The 18,075-nt window shown below is 41.0% G+C and overlaps 1 protein-coding gene across 4 annotated transcripts; it reads right to left on the bottom strand.

Moving 5' to 3' along the window:
• Window positions 1-3,793: 3,793 nt before the first annotated feature.
• Window positions 3,794-17,254, bottom strand: LOC110983551 (monocarboxylate transporter 12-like). 4 transcript variants are annotated; one of them, XM_022242873.2, is made up of 5 exons: window positions 17,070-17,254; window positions 7,866-8,186; window positions 6,795-6,938; window positions 5,369-6,214; window positions 3,794-4,328 (listed from the first exon to the last, which is right to left on the bottom strand). In XM_022242873.2, the coding sequence occupies exons 2-5, from the start codon at window positions 8,050-8,052 to the stop codon at window positions 4,219-4,221; spliced, it is 1,287 nt and encodes a 428-aa protein (XP_022098565.2). In that variant the 5' UTR covers window positions 8,053-8,186; window positions 17,070-17,254; the 3' UTR covers window positions 3,794-4,218. The 4 variants fall into 4 exon arrangements, with proteins under 4 accessions (XP_022098565.2, XP_022098566.2, XP_022098564.2 ...); XM_022242874.2 differs by having other exon boundaries at window positions 17,076-17,254; XM_022242872.2 differs by lacking the exon at window positions 17,070-17,254 and adding an exon at window positions 14,621-15,206.
• Between the last annotated feature and the right edge of the window lie 821 nt (window positions 17,255-18,075).

The following is an 18,075-nucleotide window of genomic DNA, read 5'->3' as shown; positions in this document are numbered from 1 at the left end:
TATTACAGTATCACCTTTTCTTTGTGTTAATAGATTGAATTTTCCTTGTGCTGTGATGTTTATGTGTAAAATGATGTGTACATTGGCCAGCAAAAGGTCACTTTGTCCATTCAGTTCCGCTCAATTTTGTTAGGACATTGACTTCAAAGAAAATCTACGTGTACACCTGCCGATTTGCTCATATCATCGCCCCTGAAAAAAAGAGATCCTCCGGATGAGCAGCAAAGAAGCGCAAAATGCACGCCCATATTTGTTGATTGGCCATTTTGTTTTTAAAGTGTTTCGTTCATCCAGGACTAGAACATTTCATGTGGGCTTTACAGGTGCGGATGACATTTCTTTCACATAAATAGCTTTATCCTAAATTCGTTCCATCACTTTGGCTTTGTTTTTAATCTGTTATTGAAGAAAAATACAATGGCTGATATGCTCAAATGTTCAAAGTGTTAGAACTTCTGTTTTCTTCCTGTTACACTTTCGATTTCGTTGAGCCTATTTGCTCAGCGGCACTGCATTTTGTCGTGCCATCGACGTACACCCTGCATGATTTGACATGATTATTGACAAGCTTGTCTAAGCGCATCGTATTAAATGCACCCTTATGATTTGTTGTCGGAAAATCAGTAAATTTGCCTGCTTTGTTCATGTTCAGCACTTCATAAACGATAGCCCCCTGCCCCCATTGGATACCCCACTGCCTTTAATCATGTCAAACCCTGCGTGGCACAGACGAGTTATAGAGGGGTGTGGAAGAATCCGCCCCTCCCGAGGCTGTTACCATCAAACTAGTCTCAGAGTTAAGTGTTCGCAATATAGGTATGCTTGCGGACAAAATGATGTACTGTGTATAAACCTGGGCTTACATGTAGAACCATTGACCCATGACCACACGCTGATCCCTTCTGCAAATTAAAATTTTGGGAGGGATGGGACCAGCATAATAATTAGCAGCAATAAAATGCACACAGCGGAAAGACGAACACCGTGCACATAACCCCGATAAGTGAGACTTTCCTATTCAAAGTATCCGAACAATTTTTTTTACGAGAGTGCTCATATACTAGCACTGAATTTGCATAGGACAAGTTTTGTAATCTAATATTGGCTTCAAAGTTTCGCTTGATGCTTATTGATGTTAAAGAGCACCTGCTAGTGTAACATTGAAACGGGTTACTATTTCATGTATTAATGTCCTAGGTGATACAGGATATGTCATCCACAAGAATTTGTTCAAGTACATATGCTTGCTTTATTACTGTTTCAGAAAAAATTCATATGATTCCTATTCTTCTACCAGCACGTCTCGTCCCCTCGCCATATATTATTGGGTGAGCCACGTGCATGAATCGCCAGACCGAAAAGAACCTTAGAGGCTAAAGCAAGTTTTCAATCCAATCGGACATGTGCCTCCACAGATATAGTGATTTAAAGAGTGCATCTTTAAAGTCCGTGACTTGTCACCTAATGACGTCATCATTAAACGACGTCAATTTTCGTCTACAACACTTAATTCTCTAGCTACTAGCAAATCTTTAATCCCGTCACAAATATACTTCAGGAGATATATTGCTTTGAAGAGTGCACATTTAATGCCACGTGAATTGTCGACTGATGCCGTCATCATCACACGGGGTCAAGTTTCTTCTATCATACTTCCTTTTCCGGCTACCTGCAAGTTTTCAACCCACAAATGTGCCTCCACAGATATAGTGATTTAAAGAGCGCACCTTTAAAGTCCGTGACTTCTCACCTGATGACGTCATCATCACATGAGGTCAGGTTTAAACTTTAAACATTCAAATTTATTAAAAAATCACATGATTACGTCATTATGACGATTTTGTTCCTGGACTCTCTTAGGGCGTTGTGCTAAGAGTGTGGACCGAGTGTCAATTCAGTCAGATCGAGAACAGTGCCAAAGTCTGGCTGTTGAAAAATGTGTAAAAACCTATGGGCAAAATGAAATGTTCAAACATCTATAATTCATCGTGTGATGACGTCATCTTAACAGATTTAATTCTTCTAGGACCATCCTTGGGGTTGCACTGCACCAAATACACTGCCATAGAAAGCAGTGCAAATGTAACAGGGAAAATGGTACGCTATGGGGAATTCGCAAAACGACAAACAACTCTAACTAAACCAAGGATCTTTGAAGGAAAAGTTGCAGGAAACTGAATTAATAAGGACTCAGACACCAATATATGACTTTAAAAAAAGGGGACCAAAAATAATTTATTAATGAAAAAGTACAGGAAAAATGCCAAAAAAAAAAATTAAACGGACTCAAGGACTACCCAAACACTAAGACTTTAAAAGACTCAAAACCAAAACCCAACACAGTGCGTAAAATGGACCTTATGAGTTTACACTCAGACTTCAATCACTGACTCCTAGCAGAATAGGACTCAAGCAGAAAAACCACACTCCAGTTAGGAGGAACAATACATAGGTACATGTGAAGGTGACTGGTCTCTGCTGATCTGCTACACTGAGTGTGACCAGACCATGTGGCAACTCTGTATGGGGGAAGCTGGGTCTTAAACAAGTTAACAGGGGTGCACACTACTAGAAAAAAAAATCAAGAACTCTAAACTAAAGTTAAACATTTTTAAAGGGGAACTACTTCTATGTAAAAAGGTGTACTTAATAACATAAACATTTCTGGCTCTGCCACACAAACCTTGGCCGAAATGTGAGTCTCGGAAAGAGGTTGGCCTCCGGTTTTTCACTGGAAATTCAAGATTATGACCAGAAGTTTACTTTCCGTTTCATTTATATCCCGATTAGCTCCGCGATTTTTTTTTCCTTTTTCCGAAGACACCCCCCAAATTAGTAGTAAAACTATAGGCGCTCAGCTCTGAATGTAGCCGCCCCCTTCTCGTGAAAGAGATCGAACCACTTGGTGGAATATGCACCGTTGGATGATTGTGTAAAGGTCAGCCAAGTCTGAAATACACCAAGATGTATAAAACTACCAGAGTCGAGGGTGACAAGAAGACGTGTACAAAGCCTATGGTGAAAGTCTAAAAGGGGGCAGGAGAGCTCATCTGTCATTTTGCCAACATAACAGAGGTGTCTTGTCCACTCATGTGTACATTTGAGCCTCATATGTCACGTGACACCTGATGATGTCATTCTGACGATATTGCTCTGGGACCATCTTCACGTCGTGGACAAATATTAAATCTGCGTGATATGGAGCTAAGGTGACTGTAAGGTCACCATTTTCCTGAGGTTTTCCTCCCGCCTAGACCTCTAAAACTGTAAATGATTCTCATTGTCTCATCTCTAAAGGTCTGTAAAACGCTTGCGAGCTTATTTACAGTGCCTAGGGCCGCTCAACACAACAAGAACAAGAACAGCAATAATTTAACAAGAAGAAGAACAACAACAAGAACAACATCAAGAAAAACTGCAACTACGGCACCACCACCATCAACACCACCACCACCACCACCACCACCACCACCACCACCAACAACAACAACAACAACAACAAAAACAACAACAACAGCATAAACAACAACAAGAACAACATCAAGAAAAACTGCTACTACGGCACCACCACCATCAACACCACCACCACCACCACCACCGCCACCACCACCACCACCACCACCGCCACCACCACCACCACCACCAACATCAACAACAACAATAACAACAACAACAGCATCAACAACAACAAGAACAACATCAAGAAAAACTGCAACTACGGCACCACCACCACCACCACCACCACCACCAACACCACCACCCCCACCACCACCCCCACCACCACCATCAACACCACCACCATCAACACCACCACCACCAACAATTAAACAACAACAACAACAACAACAACAACAATAATAATGATAATAATACTAATACCTCAATGAGGAGCAGTCAGTAGCAGTTGTTTGGCTAATTAACGTTTACTTTTGTTTGTGATGCCTTTATGCAGAGTGGATTCGGCGACTTTTAAAATAAAAAACACCGCATTTAAACGAAAGAATAAAATGTTAACCTCTTATCCAGATGATTTGCAGTATCAAATTTCCCCCAGTCAGGTTGGAGGTGAAATTGCATTAATGCATTAAAGCTCAAATCAATGTCTCGTTTGTTCAGAGTTCAATCATTGCACAAAAAGACAGCTGCGCATCCAGGGTTGATATTTGAACGAAATTAAAAGTACAGTAACCCATAAGGACGAGGCAGTGGACATGCTTTTCATTGTATGCGTAGCTTTTCCATGAACAGCGACCCCAACGGCAGAAGAGAGATGAATCCAAAAATGACAAATGCCTTGTCGTAGCTTCCAGTCTGGTCAAATATCCAACCTGAAAAGTAAGCAAAGATTAGTCAGTGTGTGCCACCAAGAGAGAGACGAGGGGAACTTTACCTATAGTTTTAATTAAACAAGGGGTGTTTGTCCTTCATTGTCCTTCACTCCCCCCTCCCACCGACACTCAAGGAAGGATAACTTCCTGTCATAAATTTCATGAAAGAAATGCACGTACATCAACATTTAAGGACGGTCATTTGGGGTTAGTTTGTTGTTCCAATCCAGACATGAATATTCAGAAGGCAGGTGTCACGCGCAAGCGGAAGTGTTTATCCATATTATTGGTCAAAGGAATTTAATTAATCCAGTGAATTCTAAACAAAGCCTCGTCAAGTATCCCTAAGGAGGGCAGGTGTTTTCCCACACCCATTTGAAAGCTGACAACAAACTTTTATCTAAGTGTTCTCTCTGGCTCTTTACCGTCAACACAAATCACGCTCCGGTTGTTTCAGACCAACTTTATGTAGCAAGTGTAACACAAACAAAAATCACTGACCTATCCTGATTGACAGCAACTATAATTTCATGACGAAGTGCATTTTTGCAACATTTACAGGGAACGCCAGTTGCAAGCTAATGTGGCTTGATTAGTAGAATGCCTGAATTAGTGGCACACTCCAGTACTCAGCTGAAGACAGAGTCCACAAGAGGTAAAAAAGGGCCAAACTTCGTTCAGGACAGAACTTCACACTTTTAAATACAGCAGTAATTAGAACTGAGCTGAAAATAAAACCTGTCCGTCAAGTAAAAAGATTTCTTGTGCTACCTTAAAACCTCTTTCCCCCCATTGTTTACACTGTAAATACACTTTTTGGTGTTATCAGATGACCACACCATACGGTGTTACCTCAACACCGCTGGTGTTACTTTGCACATCTTTAAGTGTTGCAATACACCGGAAGGTGTTAACACCAAATAACACAAAAAATTAACATCAATGAAAAGTGTTGATGTAGTCCCCTGAAAATACCGGGGATGTTCAAGTTAGCACCTCCGTGTTTGCAGTGTAACACGTATTGTTGAAATATTTCTTACCAGGGAAGAATCCGCAAGCGATTTGAATGATGGCCGTCACCAGGTCCATCCAACTGAAAGTGGACACTAGGTCTTCAGCTCCAAGTAGCTCCCGAGTGTAAGTGTCAGTCAATGATGCCTCTGCTCCAACGAAGCCGTTGAAAATGAGGGCGTTGGCCATTATCAACCAATAAGAGTTCAGCCAGGGAAGTGTAAATTGAGTGAAGCCACTTATCAAGATTGAAATTAGCAAGGCCAATCGCAGCTTCAGCCAACCTCGGTCTACCACCAATCCTGCAAGGATCTTGAAAATCAGGTTGCCTATCCCCCCGGCCGTGATGAAAGTCACAGCCTCGTACCCAGAGAAACCTTTCGATTCAGCGTAAGCGACAAAGTATATCAACCACAGACTGCTCACGATCTGGAATTCAGCGTAAACGAGCGTCGCTGTCCAGAATGCGAGGCGGCCGCAAACCCCACAGCCAAAAAGATTCCCCTGAACCTTTATGGCGTCCATCAGGACGCGGAGTCGGGATTTCCTCCGAGGATTAGGGCTTTTTGACTCTTCGTCTGATGGTTCCTCTACGCTGGAGCTGATCGGTAGGTAGTCGTGCCGCACCTCTGCAGGTGGTGATGGTGATCTCAGCAGGAAGCCACACACACCAAGATGCATGCTGAGAGCCCCAAGAAGTAGCAAGGCACCTCGCCAGCCGTAGGTGTCTAAAAGCAATTGAGTCAACGGGCCAATGAAGATTAGGCCCACGGAGTATCCTGCAGTCGCAACGCCATTCACTGTCGCGTAGTTTGTGGTGAAATGTCGACCCATCATGGCTCTTGACAAAATATTCGAGATCATCAAACAAGGCCCTTCAAAAATAGTCAAAAGAAGGCAGTTACAGAACTTCACGTTGAGGCTTGTTCGAAAGTCAACAATGCTTTCAATATTTTTGGAGGGATCCCTCGTGCAGACTCATAACTTGATTTAAAGTCTAGATCATTTGGAACTAGGCCCTGCGTGGGACATGGTCACAACAGCAATAACTGATTTCATTGACCAGTGGCAATGGAATTATTTACATGGACAATGATTTAATGTGATGCTATTTTTACGCTGCCGCTAGAGCTACAGGTAACGGAAAAATACCAGTAAGGCCGACATTCGTTGTTCGCCCGAGGTTCGCTCGGTCGAGTGTAATTTGCGCCTGCGAATTTCTGATGTCAAGTGACAAGCGGCCGAACAATACTTTGCAGTCGAACTTTACCGTCACAACAGCAAGTGCGTGCTGACTTACGACTGTGCATTCACACTTCTTGTAACCGGTCATGAAAAACGAATCATGCCTCGCAAAGAAAAAGGATGGCTACAGCTGTGAAGCCACTGTAATTCGTCGATGATTGTTACTGGTTAGCTTGACAATAAAGGCCAGGAAGAAACAAAAGTACGTACCAGCGATTAAGGATAAGGCAAGTGTCATCTGGATAGCAGTAAATGTGAAGGACGAGACGATGACAGACGCCCCTAGGAGCAATCCGCTGACTGTGACAACGATACGGGTACCAAACATTGCCTCCAAAGGCCTGGAAAACGGACCTGTTTAGGAAAGATCAATTTTTCAGCAAGAACCAGTAACAAAATAATTTCTTAGCTAGATTTATTAATTTAGAGAATTATAAGGTCGTGTATAAGGGTTCCAGTGGACTGAAAAATAGAACTCGACTCGACCTTTTCAGCTGCACAGCGATCGAGCCAGCAACGACTATCCCTAGCATATTCAGCGAACGCATTATACCCGTGTGTACAAGCCTAGTTTGCAAAAAACTAGCGTACACTTCCAGCATTCGCCATCCAAAACTAGGAAAAACATGCATTTGGATTTTGACGAATTAATAAGAAAAAGGAAACTCCCAAAATCATTTTGAATTAACAGACATTTGATGCAAAGGTTTATATGAAGGTCGAGAAAAATTATTTGGGATCAAATACAGTGATTGATCTATCGCCCTATATTTTTTTTCAATTTCTTTTTGGCTTCCATGATTTTTGACAAATCGTTTAAGTGCGAATCGGAAATCTAGCCAAATTTTTTTTCCAGAAATTTTCTTAGATTAGATTTTTTACAGCATTTTTTTGAAATCAAACTTTGTACAGCATGAATCTTACATTTTACTCTTCAAACTGAACTTGTCTAGGAATGTAGTACTGTAGAATAGCACACAGAAGGTAGGCTTAAATCTCAAGCTATCCGGAACTAAAACAATCCTGAACTGGGAAAACGACTGCATAAGAGCCATTTAGTCCGTTCAAGTTCCATATGTCCCCGTAGTACATTTCGTGTTGCAAATCTACACTCTTTTGTCTACACGTATTGACCACTGTTTTGTATTTGGTGCCAACACTTTCAAAGAATTCATCTTTTTTTGACAATAACCTTTACCTCACAATGAATCATTTCTACTTTACTGGTATTTGAACAGGAGATATTTTCTTTTTTATTATACAGCAACATAAAGCAAATACCTGCGACACTGCCAACTCCAGTAACAGTCGCTATCAATCCACCAATCATCCATGCCTCTGCCGTGAATTGCTCTTGAAGCGTCGGCAGCAGTACCCCTAGTCCTTTTAGGAGTCCTGCCCATAGCAGCCAGTCGAAATGGACACAGAGGACGGCATACCAGCGTGCGTTCCCACACCGGACTCCCATCGTAATGATTTGCCTTCCGAAGTGTGTTACCCGCCCGTATAAATAACACCGCACCAACTAATGATGGACGGGCGCCTCAGCGTAAAGCTACATTGTGCTAATGTCTCTTTGATTTTGCTTGTTGAGGTGCTACTCTGTTGGGATTAAAAACTCTGAATAAATCACCATCATCTGATAGGTGAACAATATACAATTGAATATTTCCATCCAAAGTACGTTATATTAAAACCATACAGTAGCTCTTTTAGTCAATAGATAAATGCACTCTTTAGCGCTACTCATGGTTGTCAGCAGCTGGTGATGTATATTGAGAGTGGACAATTCAGTTTATTTGTTGACAAAGAGGAAACATTCCTGAGCACTTTTAAATTCTCAAAATACAGAACTTACAACATAAACCATTACCGACAGAAGTATTATTTGGAAGTTACACTGGAAAAAAATTGGGTGTTAAATTTAATATCCCGGTTTATCAGAGGACTAAACCATTACTTTTCACTGGTGTTAAACTTTTGGTGTTATTTGGTGTTACTTTTAACAGCCTCCATTGCATTAAAACACTTATACTGTAGTTGTGGAAAGTAACACCGACGGTGTTAAAGTAACACCCTCTGGTGTTGTCATCTGATAACACCAAAAAAGAGTTTATTTAAGTCTTTGCTGAGTACAAGTTTGATTCAGCATGTTCACTGAAGCAGTTTATAAATAATTCAGAAAGCAATGAATGTGTTAAGTTGTGCAATGGAAACAAATGTATTTATTCATTTATTTTAGGTTAAATCTTTGGACATAAACGGAAAAAAAATCATCGTTGGCAGGGGCTGTCCAGTGTAGGCCAAAAAAAAAAACAAAACAAAACAAAAAAACACTTTGTCATCAGAAGATGACATGTGCCATCCCAAACCCCTGGTAACTGTAACAAAGTAAAAATGTTTATACAAGTCAATTTATAAATGAATAAAATAATAGACTGAGAACAAAAAGCAGAACGTACTGCTGAACAATCAGTATGGGAAGACAGAAAACAACTTTTAAAAACCAAGAAAAAAAAGAAATTCAATTTAAAAATGCATCTAAGAGGTGAACAGGAGAAATCCTTTTATTCGGTGACGGCTGTAAACACACAAATTGTCCCTACCACTCCACCTAGTTTTATTTATCATTTGTACTGCTTGATTTGAGTAAATAGTAGAAAAAAATAATGCAATTGCAGTCTCGTTCTTTGACTGGCAATTTAGAAACTGAGAAACCGAAGCAGTGAGGAACCAGGTTGAAACTTTCCGGTCTACCGCTTTTGGGTGAAACATAATGAGTCTTTAACGACAACAATGCACAGTGCCCTCGTTACACATTAGCTCAGCGAGTTTGCTAGTGAGCCAACGAGTGAAACACTTTGTGGTTTTGTATAAAAAATGAACTAAGTAGCCGCCACAAGACACCATCTCAATCAAAAAGGGCATTGTACTTGTATGAATTCAAGGGAGAATTTATTGTATTTTTTAAAATTGACAATACATTACATTTAATAACACAAACAGAGAGCAGTAAATACATAAGATACCTTTGATTCTGGAAAGGTTTTGGTGTAATTTTGAGTCTTCAAAACGATTTGTAGCCTATGTGTTAAATATTCAACAGCTAGCACGTCCTAATGAACGGTAAAGCAGATCTCTGATTCGATTGATTCGGCTCTGTGTTGTCTCTTCTGGACTGACGTGAAATGTGTTGCACGCAAGGAAACATATTAAATTAAATTAAATCAAAACTACAACCACAGACAGACGGTTGCATAATGTACAGCTGATTCTTGTTATTCCTAACTCTGCTATGGTGAAATTTCTTTTAAACAAAACTCATACCTTTGGTCGAAGAGAAAATGTAAATACAAGTATGTCAATGGGGAGAAAATCTATCACAGCAATATCGCTTAGTAAACTCCTTTCACAACGAAATATGTCTTTAAATTTGTGACTTGGTTGCGTAGTAAAGAATTGTTGATGACCTATTTATACAAATGAAAAGAGAAATAGTCTTCTTTATGTGTATCTCATAGTCATTAATCTAGCCATTGTTGAATCTATTCACGTTCAGGCGGTAATTAGTTGCACTGTGCATTGCTGATAATTGCCCCACTGTACTTACAACTGCGACCAGTCATCAAATACACCGTTTACACATCCCTGTACTCCACGCCACGTGCGCAGTGCTGAAAGGAAATCGTTTAAGAGAAGCAACAAGTTTTACAAGGACTTTCCTAGTTTTAAACCTCCGAAAGCATAACATTGATTCTGAAAACCCTATTAAGCTACTGACCTCCTGCCCCGTTTAGTCAATTTAAAAAGAAAGAAAAGCCATAAAAGTTTCAAACACTGAAACCCTGTTATGATTAGAAACAGTATACAAAATTGCAAAATGCTAAATCAAACGTCTCTTTTGTGGTCTCTGTGAGAGAAGAAAAGAAGAATATACTCTAGCTTAGCGCTCAAACTATGGTCAAAAGCAACGAATTCCTGCGTTACGAACCCGCTTAGAATTGATCACCAACATGTTGTTGTAAAGCCAAATTATTCATATGGCAAACGATTCCAGATAGGGGAACCGTCACTGGCTGGCTTTAACTGGCTGGCTTTTGTGCTTGGGTGGTGTACAGTTAGATAGACGTCATAAGCCTTTTGAATAACATCTGGTACACTAAGTTAGCCAATTGCACATAAACATAAACATAATTTGAATTCCCCAGACTAAAGACATTGTGATTCGGGGCAAGCTTTTGCACAGCGACCACCATCTCTGGAATAGAATGGTTCCTATGTGCCCTTCTTATCCAAACAGTGTATCAAATTCAAACTGTTATGTTCACGGGAACAGATGTCAGTGTATCAGATTTCATTCAAATTTAGTCTGCGAAAGGCTTTTTGTCCAATCACGTTTAAGTTATGACATCACACTCCTTACGCAGTGCCAATTGAGCACAAAGAACGTGTACCCCTGGCTTCCAACGTGCCATTTGAGAGCTATCCAACCCGGCGTAAGGGCGCCATCACTATAACATCTATTTGAGACTTGTCACCCGACGGCAGGTGGGCATCGATTGATGTGGTAAATAGCGTTTGTATGCGGCGCATTACTACATTTTCACGCATCTACGAAAAGACACAGCTTAACTACTCTTTTCTATGAGGAAACGCAGCTGGAGCTGGGGGAAATAAAGATGTTTCGCAAAAGTGTTGGCAGTTAGTGACTCTGACATGTTGTTCATCAATGCCAGCGAAACAAGCGCAGAATTCAAGTCACTATAAATACTTTTTGTGTTTCGGGTTGAGTCATTGTGCGGCTTATGGTAGAGACTCGACTCGAGGGGAGTGTAGTTACTCGAGCCGAGTGGTGTCATTGTAACATTTACTGACTTCAGTTGAATCAAGTCATTAGGCAAGAAGTCAGTCAAATCGAGTCAAGTACATGTAGGTTGTTTGAATCAATTTCAGTCACAAATATTTGAACTCAATACAAAAATATAAACATTCTTGGCATTTTGAATTGCACCTCTTGGTACATCACCTGGTAACAACACAAGACAGAAACATCAAAAACCTGCACTGTAAAGTTTTGCAAATGTAATGTAACAATTTATCGTCGGTAAAGTTTCAAGATATTTTATCGATTTTGGAATCAACTTGAAATCTGCTGGTGTTTATTGTTATATCTGTTCTTGAAACATACTCTTTGAAGATATAAGTGACATGTTGAATAAATATCAACGTTACAAATATCTTAAAGTAACTTTAGGGAAGTTTCGATAATATTTACAAACTTTTAATTTGCGAAAGAGGTATTTCAGTACAAACCATTGAAACCCACATCTTCACATTTCAGTTTCTGCCATTTTTTGATACACTGACGAAATGCTCTTCAGAGGCCCCTAACTATAAATAAATTACGTTAGAAATCACACAAATATTTTCATACGTTTGAAAGATGCGAATGTTTGCAACATTTTTAAAATGTTAAGAATTTGAGTGAGTGTTGTGACCGTTGACTGATGTTGTATGTAGGTATCGGTTGTTCTACGTTGTAAAAATAACATTGTACCGTTGCATTGACATCAACTAACATGTGGAACCTATATATGTGGGTGTGTTTATGAAGTTCTGATGCAATTCTGTCATGTTTTTCAACAGACTTTTAAGTTTGGCTCAACAGTGATATGTTACATGTATTATTTGATCATTCAAATTCCAAAGAAACAAACATTGCCAAAGCCAGCAATCCAATCCAGCATAGTATTTTTTCGTTGCGTGTTTACCGTTACGTGCGAAGAACAGCGACATAGGAGCATATAAACAGAATTCAACGACATAGCTGACGTAGAGAGCCGTCGCGTGTAGGAGACATGAAATAAGTCCACGTAGACATCTGCTTTGTGTATACAGTTTTGATTTCTGAAGTGATCTTACGGTTTATGCTACTAAAAAAGGTTTCATTTATTGCAGAGATAACTAGAGAATTTTGGCACCGGGGGCCAGCCGGTCGGGCGGGGGCGCCAATCTGAATCCACGGTGGTGCGGATGGTGCCCTTGCTGGACCTACCGGGAAGCCCCGCCGGGCCTGCGCAGTGAGGCTTCTTTTGGCGGCCGCGAGAGTTCAGTTTTGTTGTGATTCTTCGGACGGGTGAGTTTTGATTGTTTTGCCTTGTAAACATAAGGTCTGAGCTCATTGTGCTTTCTTGCCTCCGTGTGGAACCCGTAGACTGTCGGAGTGCTATAGAATTAACAATTTAGGTAACGAATTACTGTGACAGAATAAAATCACATCGTGTACCGGATTTAAGGTCTTGAATCTGGCTTAATTTTTTTTTTTGCAAGCTGATGGCCATCAGGATGGACGTCAGTTCAGCGCTTGCTTCACCTGAATACGTTTTATATTCTGGCAAGAACTCCAGGTGCAAGAATGTCATGATTTCTTTTACAGGAACAGAGGAGATCAATGAAGTTTCACTTCTCGGAAAAGGCTACTGCAAATTTGATTACATAAATTCCCTGATTTCCATAAGTACGTCTTGTTTCCATCACAAAAGCGTACTGGCGTTTAGTGTACGGCCCTGAACAATAAGCAAAACTAAGTTGAGGAAGGAAACACACGTTTCTCGGGTTCGACGCCGTACTTTTGAGCGTGTGTCGCAGAGACAACTGATGGCGATGTGATTGAGTGGGTAAGCTTAATGAGTTGTGCTGAATAAACTACCACTGGCGATAGTTGACAACTGGAGATTGTACATGTGTAGTAGGATCCATCTTACCAGTTTTGTTGCAGTGAACTGTGTTGTGATAAATTTCTACAAGTTTAGGCCGACTATTTTCACCTGCTCCCATTGGTTTTGTAGTGGCTAAAATTGACTGGGCTTATAGAGTGCAAACTGTAATTGTTGACAAAGGTACCGGTGCAGTATTTCAAAGAGGGAGTCTATTTCTTAACGATGAGACAAGCAATTGAATGCTCAGGAATGGGTTTGCGGGTACACCATGGAATCAATCTCTTTGGACGACGTGTAGTTCTTATAGAACTCGACGTTCCGGCCAGTGTGCTCTGGCCGTCCTCAGAAGAGTTTGCTGGACTGGAGTGGATAGCTGGTTATAAAGGTAATCCGGAAGGGGTGAAGCATGGAACAGGATTCGCAAGTTGTATGACTCAGTGTGTACGGTGTTGCATGAAGGTGCTGGATCCTGGAATTGGCGGGAAACCTTGGGTTCAGGTATAGGGGACCCATATGCCGGGGGGGGTTGGCCAATCTCCCATGTTTCATCCACCAAGAAAAGCTTCAAATCTTACTTATCTTCGATCTATGGAGAGCCTACAGTTCGACGAGTTAGGACCTTTCAGCGGAATTCCATCCGACGATCAAGATACATCAACAACCTAACTTTCCTCAAACGCTGCCGAGACTCGAAAAAAGTTCCACCAGGCCTCAAGCTCCACGATCCAGTTTGAAGCCACCGCTCCCTCTGCATCTTAAAGTCAACCAGCCGAGCCCTCCTAAGAGAACGCATTCAACACACAAGATGCACCCTCAGCCACCTGGACAAGGACATGCCATTGAAGCCGCCCTCCAGTCGACCCTATATCAGCAGGATTGCGTCAAGATCTCGTCCCTCATCCAATCCTCCAGCCGCCACGCGTTCACCACCTCCCGCAACAAACAACTCCAGAAAATTCGCCTTTCTCATGCCTCATCTACCTTGCAAAGCTTCAAATCTCAATTAAATGCTACACTTCGATGACAGCAACTTAAAAAAAATGAATGTTTGTACACAAATATCGATAAAAGAATATTAATGGACGAGGTTAATTAAAAATTACACTTCTACATGTTGGATAATCAATACGCCTAGAGTCGCCGATGGTTACTTTTGTTTTCGTGATTTTCTTTGGTTAAACATTTAACACATAATACACCTTCAAGTTGAACAAGGAAACATATTGCAATTCCGGTTAATAAAGACAATCCTGGCAAATAAAGTCAACATCCGTAGGGCGCATGTCACAAAGGTACTGAAAGAAAGTATACACTTACCAAAAAATTAACCGGGGTGGTTCTCAGAGTCGAGTAATTGCATTCACTGCACGTAAATGACGGTTTAGTACTAAAAGCGTAAGGTACAGAAGTGCTTCATAATATTTTAGTGTGGTTTGACACTGCAACATTGTTGATTGAATTATCGAGTGGCTGCACTCACTTTATGTTGCGGTAGTGACCCATGTCTTCAGCCACCCTGTTTTTTTTTAACATGTCCCTGAATGAACCTTGCACTACACATATTCACCTTTCTTCGTGAGCCGCCATGAAGTGATATAACAAAACTGGTTGTAGTGATAGTCTTACCGAATGAGAATATGCCACCCCGACCATACCAGCCAACGCTTTGTACAAGTGTTTCATGAGTTAAGTACAGAGCTGAATTAATGAGCTGCGCAGACAGGACACCAATAGAGAAGTAGTAGGGGTGAGCCGATTTGAAATCAGTGACTCCAGTTCAGTGTCTTCACAAATCAGACCTCATAACTCCATCCAGATCACGGTAATTCCCCGGGACTTTCTCACTTCTCGGGAAACCAGCTCAGCCCCCGAACACTCCGGAGAAAAATGAGATTAAATTGAAAAAAAAAAAACCTATATATAAAATAGGTATGAAGAGAGAAACCAAATCACAACGCCGCCTAGTATTATCAGAATTTAGGCGATTGAAAAAAAAAATCTTTTCTGGCAGATTTGGCTAAACGGCATGACATTCCATTACCGGCACCAAGGCGCAAACAACACACAAAGTCGGAGCTCGTAAAGGCGAATCAAGCAAGCCAACGGCAATTTAGAAAGCTCACTTGCCAGTCAGATTGCCAGCTTTTAAAAATAGCTCACGACAATGACATAGAATTTACGGCCACGGGGACAAAAGGAAAAATATTTCGAAAGGACTTGATTACCGCGATAAAGGCGTACATTAAGCCGCAAGGGATTGAAGAAGTGGACATTCGGGGAATTAGGCGATTCAAAGACAATTATAGAAATTGTGAACTGATACCTAATTTCTATGCAGACGCTCTGATGCACTTTTTAAAGTTTTAGAGAAAGTATCTCGAAGACAAGGCACTTGCCGAGTTTAAGGAAATCGGCTCATACAAATTACAAACCGCCATTAAGATTTAGTTCAAAATGGAAAACCTGGAGCTGAAACTTAACTCGGCATTTTCACGTTTACGAGCCAAAATAACGCGGTCTTTTCTAAAAATGAAATCAAAGAAGTTTTGAGCCAGCAAATCGCACAGCATCTAGAAGACGTGGAAGCTCACGAGCAAAGAGGCTCTGGTTGGGTGTTTGATACCGAGAAAGAAGGCACTTACGTGCTTTACAAGACTAAGGTGCGAAAAAGAGCCCATGAATTCTCTTTATTTCACCAAAGGCGAAACGAGTCATTATTGTTGGATTAAAAACTGTTTTCGTTTGATGGGTGACATTGATAAACACGGCAATAAGAAATATTGGTGTTTCAAATGTCTGTCACATTTTTAAATTGAAGAAAGACTCAGCAGGTATCGAGAAGATTGCCAAGGAATTAACACAGCGGCGTGCAAGGTCGAAATTCTCACCAAAGGCAAAAATATTCTCAAATTTGAAAATTATAAAAACAAGCAGGACGCCCCTTTTATAATTTACACGGATTTCGAGTCTGTTTTAGAAAACGTACCACCAAAAGAATTAAACACGGTTTAAACACAAATCCATAAGCCGTGTGCTATTCTTACGCGGTTGTCAAATGCGGCGGGATTTGCACTGGGCGCGAGACTTACGGAGGTCAAGACGCGGCATTGAAATTTGTGCAGTCGCTTTCCAGAGAAGTCGACAAGATTAACGAAACATTTGAAAATCTTAAGCCAATTATTTGGCCCAACGAATTGCAAAAGATGATGAAAATTGCCACAGATGCTGGAATTGTGAAAAGCTTATCGGCAAGACAGAAGAATCTCAATGCCAATGCCCGATTCCAAACGAGCCAAAAACAAAGGACGAAAAAGCTGCCTTTAGTTCAGTCAAAGAATCCAATGGTTTCAGGGATTACATTTGTATGACCTGCGCAAAGCCAATCAATAAATCTCGCACAGTCAGAGATCACTGTCACGTGACGGGAAAGTACCGAGGCCCAGAGCACACCAGTTGCAATTAAAAGTTAAGAGTCGTCCCAAATCAAACGCCCATTCCAGTGATTTTACACAACTCGGAAAATACGACGCACATCTAATTATGCAAGGCGCACAAGCGTTTAACGGCGGTAAAATTAAAGTCATCGCTAAAAATACCGAAAATTATATCTCCTTTAGCTTTGATCAACTTAGGTTCCTAGACTCGTCTCATTTCATGGCTGCGTCACTCGATCGACTGGTTAAGAATTGTTCACCCAACGATTTCAACCAACTTCGGGGAAAGATTCCCCCAAAACACGGATTTATTATTGGAAAAAGGCATTTACCCTTACGAATATATCGACTCCTTTGACCGATTCCAGGAGACGAGCCTAGCGCGAAGAGACGTCTTTTATAGATCTCTGAAGCAGTCCACCGTGACCGAGAGAGAACATGCCCGAGCACAAACAGTATGGCACACGTTTAACTGTAAACACCTAGGCGACAACCACGACATATACGCGGAAACAGACGTTTTGTTGCTAGCGGGTGTATTTGAGAACTTCCGCACAGTCTGTAAACAGACCTACGGCCTTGACCCGGCTAACTATTACACGTCACCGGGTTTATCGTGGGATGCATTGCCAAAGGACTCCGGCATCGAGTTGGAACTATTAACAAATATCGACAGGCACTTATTCTTTGAAAGGGCTAAACGAGGCGGCATTCTAGCGTAGGTGTAAAGCGCCATGCAAAGGCAAACAATCTGGGCCTACCAGACTACGACCCAAATAAGCCAGAGTCACACATCATGTATTTAGACGCAAATAATTAATACAGGTGGGCCATGAGTCAGCCTTTGCCTTTTAAACTTTTCAGGTGGATTCAGGACGTGACTAAATTTACCCCAAAGTACATCTAAAAATTTTATTCAAGAGTGTCAAAAGGTTATATACTTGAGGTGACGTTAGATTATCCAAGGCATTTGCGCGATAAGCATAACGACTTCCCACTAGCGCCTGAAAATATATCGATCCAGAATGAATGGCTGTCAGAATATCAAGAAGAATTAATGGGAAACGGCGAGCGAATTACTTTAATAGATAAACTTGTATCGATTTTAAACACTAAAAATAAATACGTTGTATCGAACTTTACAAAAATATTGAGAACTCGGTTTAGAATTAAAACCGGTGCATCGTGTCATGTCATTTAAACAGGCGCCTTGGATGAAAAGTTATATCGATAAAAATACCGAGTTACGCAAATTAGCCATGTCTGATTTTGAGAAGGATTTCTCTATTAAATTGATGAATAACTCGGTTTTTGGTAAAACTATGGAAAACGTGAGCT

This window comes from Acanthaster planci, linkage group LG10 (assembly GCF_054643075.1).
Source record: "Acanthaster planci isolate LZ-2023a linkage group LG10, COTS_SCS, whole genome shotgun sequence".
In the NCBI taxonomy this organism is placed as follows: domain Eukaryota; kingdom Metazoa; phylum Echinodermata; class Asteroidea; order Valvatida; family Acanthasteridae; genus Acanthaster; species Acanthaster planci.
The sequence above is the reverse complement of the archived record's forward strand: the minus strand, read 5'-3'. Positions and strand labels throughout refer to the sequence as shown.